We start from the raw sequence: 3,189 nt of genomic DNA, 5'->3' as shown, positions 1-3,189 counted from the left end.
ACATAGTAAACTCAAGGCTAGTCTGAACCACATAATGAGACCCTGCCTTGAAAGAAAGAAAGAAAGAAAGAAAGAAAGAAAGAAAGAAAGAAAGAAAGAAAGAAAGAGAAAAAGAATTATACCTAAACCACATTTCATTTTCATGTCTATCATCCCACAAATTGATCCCTTTAAACATGTCACGATCCTCTCTGGTTTTGTATCTCACACACCTAATGTTTCCTGACGGTTCAGTGGGCCCTAAAATTTCAGTTTTGTGCTAACTTGATCCTTACAGTTACAACCTTCACAAATAAGTGTATTATAATGCTATCACTGCAAACCACACAGACTTCTCCCTGTCCTTTAATTCACAAAGAAAAATTTGGTATGGACCTTTCCATTCTAGGATAATCCATCTTCCATATCATGTGTGATTACAAAATTGGATTTATTTAATTCATGTGAATCAAATGCACACTGCATTATCGCTGTACTGATGATTCAAGTGATAGGAGTTGAAATTACTTTGTAAAGATTGGGACTGCAAAACTGGAGAAAATTGAGCGGTACAATAATGACAATAAGGTGATGCTTGAAAATCAGTGTTGTGCGGCTGGTAATTGGCTTGTTCTGGCAAAATGTCTAGTTTTATTAACAAAAAAAGAACAAATTATAAGTCAAAATATCATAACTGCTTTCAAACTTCAAAATGTTTTATGCTCAACAAACAGGGTTTGTTCAGTATAACCATTATATCTCAGGAGCTTGCTGTCAGCATGCTGGACATACAGTAAATGAAATTATTACTACCATCCCAGTGACATGCAGGACTTGAAGGTGGATAAAAGGGAATAGCTGTTAATGGCGATGTCCCATTTCAGTTTCCAATCTTAAGTGTAGAAATGAGTATTTCCTGGATTTTGGAATGGAAAATTTTCCTTATTTTCATATTACACTTTCCTTGCTGATATCACTGCTTTTAGTGCAATAATGTCAAAAGCAGTATAAACTAATGGGTTATCTGACCCTCACAAAAGAAAAATTAAAACACAATTTTGCTAGTTATTTAGTTTGAAAGTCTTATTTACTATATCTTAACACCATCCTTTGCCATTTTTAGCCTGATTTAAATTATTAATTACTTTTTTGTTGATTATCTGGGCATGTTTACCTAGTTTGTAATATTATTGTTTTGGTGTAGGGGAGTTGTTTGTTTTTTTGAGACAGGGTCTCACTATGTAGCCAGGTTGGCCATGAACTCCCAGGTATCCTCCGGTCTCTGTCTCTCAAGTGCTGAGATTACAGGCATGTATCACCAAACCCAGCTAATTAAACATACTCTTGCTCACATAGTTTAGATATCACTATCTGTAAACAAAAGCATATATCTAAACAAACTTATTTTTACCCTCAAAATTCTACTACTGACTGATAAAAAGCATAGTTTTCAATTACTTCACATAATTTACAGTCTTATAGCATATAATTAATGCTAGGTGTTGAATGAATATCAGATAAACTGACTTAAGAAGAAAAGCTTTCAGCGACCCGAACTTGAGTCCTGGTCTCTCGCTTTCCTTCTCGGGCAGCATGTGTGTCACCACCCGCTCCACCACCTTCTCCACCAACTACCGGTCCCTGGGCTCGGTCCGGGGCCCCAGCCACCGGGTCGGGCGGGCCAGCAGCGCGGCCAGCGTCTATGCAGGCGCCGGGGGCTCGGGCTCCCGGGTCTCCATGTCTCGCTCCACTATCCTCCGGGGCGACATGGCGTCCGCGGGCCTGGCCGCTGGAATGGCCGGGGGTCTGGCTGGAATGGGCAGCATCCAGACTGAGAAGGAGACCATGCAGGACCTGAACGACCGTCTGGCCTCCTACCTGGACAGGGTGAGGAGCCTGGAGACGGAAAATCGGAGGCTGGAAGGCAAGATCCGGGAACATCTGGAGAAGAAGGGGGCTCAGGTCAGAGACTGGGGCCATTACTTCAAGACCATCGAGGAGCTGAAGGCTCAGATCTTTGACAATTCTGTGGACAACGCCCGCATCGTCCTGCAGATCGACAATGCTCGTCTTGCTGCTGATGACTTTAGAGTCAAGTATGAGACTGAGCTGGCCATGCGTCAGTCTGTGGAGAATGACATCCATGGGCTTCGCAAGGTCATTGATGACACTAATATCACTCGGCTGCAGCTGGAGACGGAAATTGAGACTCTCAAGGAGGAGCTGATATTCATGAAGAAGAACCATGAGGAGGAAGTCAGAAGTCTTCAAGCCCAGATTGCTGGCTCCGGATTGACCGTGGAAGTGGATGCACCCAAATCTCAGGACCTTGGCAAGATTATGGCAGACATCAGGGCCCAGTACGATGCACTGGCTCAGAAGAACCGAGAAGAGCTGGACAAGTACTGGTCCCAGCAGATTGAGGAGAGCACCACAGTAGTCACCTCACAGTCTGCTGAGGCTGGAGCTGCTGAGATGACACTCACAGAGCTGAGACGCACGGTCCAGACCTTGGAGCTTGACCTGGAGTCCCTGAGAAATACGAAGATCAACCTGGAAAACAACCTGAGAGACCTGGAGGCCCGCTACGCCATGCAGATGGAGCAACTCAATGGGGTCCTGCTTCACCTGGAGTCAGAGCTGGCACAGACTAGAACAGAGGGACAGCGCCAGGCCCAGGAGTATGAGGCCCTGCTGAACATCAAGGTCAAGCTGGAGGCTGAGATCGCCACGTACCACCGCCTGCTGGAAGATGGGGAGGATTTCAATCTTGGCGATGCCCTGGACAGCAGCAGCACCTCCGTGCAGACCATCCAAAGAACCACCACCCGCAAAATCGTGGACGGAAAATTAGTCTCTGAAACCAATGACACCAAAGTGTTGAGACACTGAACCAGCAGGAGCAGGGTGCCCTTGGGAAATAGCAAGCCAATAAAAATTCAGAGGTCACTGGAAAAAAAAAAAAAAAGAAGAAAAGCTTTCAGTAAAATAATATGCTTTAAAGAAGAAAGAGGAGGAGCTAATGTTTCAATAAATAATCCCCCCAAAATGGCTATTTTATTGTATTTGTTACATACCATAGTGCTGCATGGGTTCAGCAAGGCAATACCCATCAGTTGTATGACATATGTATATGCCATTCTTTGGTCCAATTAGCACTGCTTCTTTCATTTCACGCTGCACATTGCAGAATAAACCTGAAGAAAATAA

At 44.1% G+C, this 3,189-nt stretch overlaps 1 protein-coding gene across 1 annotated transcript; it reads left to right on the top strand.

The window, feature by feature from the left end:
- Nucleotides 1–1,553: 1,553 nt before the first annotated feature.
- LOC100721664 (keratin, type I cytoskeletal 18-like) lies at nt 1,554–2,955 on the top strand. The gene has a single exon (XM_063255906.1). It carries the CDS (start codon nt 1,573–1,575, stop codon nt 2,869–2,871), a length of 1,299 nt encoding a protein of 432 aa, XP_063111976.1. The 5' UTR covers nt 1,554–1,572; the 3' UTR covers nt 2,872–2,955.
- The last annotated feature ends 234 nt before the right edge of the window (nt 2,956–3,189 follow it).

This window comes from Cavia porcellus, unplaced genomic scaffold (genome assembly GCF_034190915.1).
Source record: "Cavia porcellus strain 051 isolate PalLab524CR breed Dunkin Hartley unplaced genomic scaffold, mCavPor4.1 scaffold_1, whole genome shotgun sequence".
Classification (NCBI taxonomy): Eukaryota; Metazoa; Chordata; class Mammalia; order Rodentia; family Caviidae; genus Cavia; species Cavia porcellus.
The sequence above is the reverse complement of the archived record's forward strand: the minus strand, read 5'-3'. Positions and strand labels throughout refer to the sequence as shown.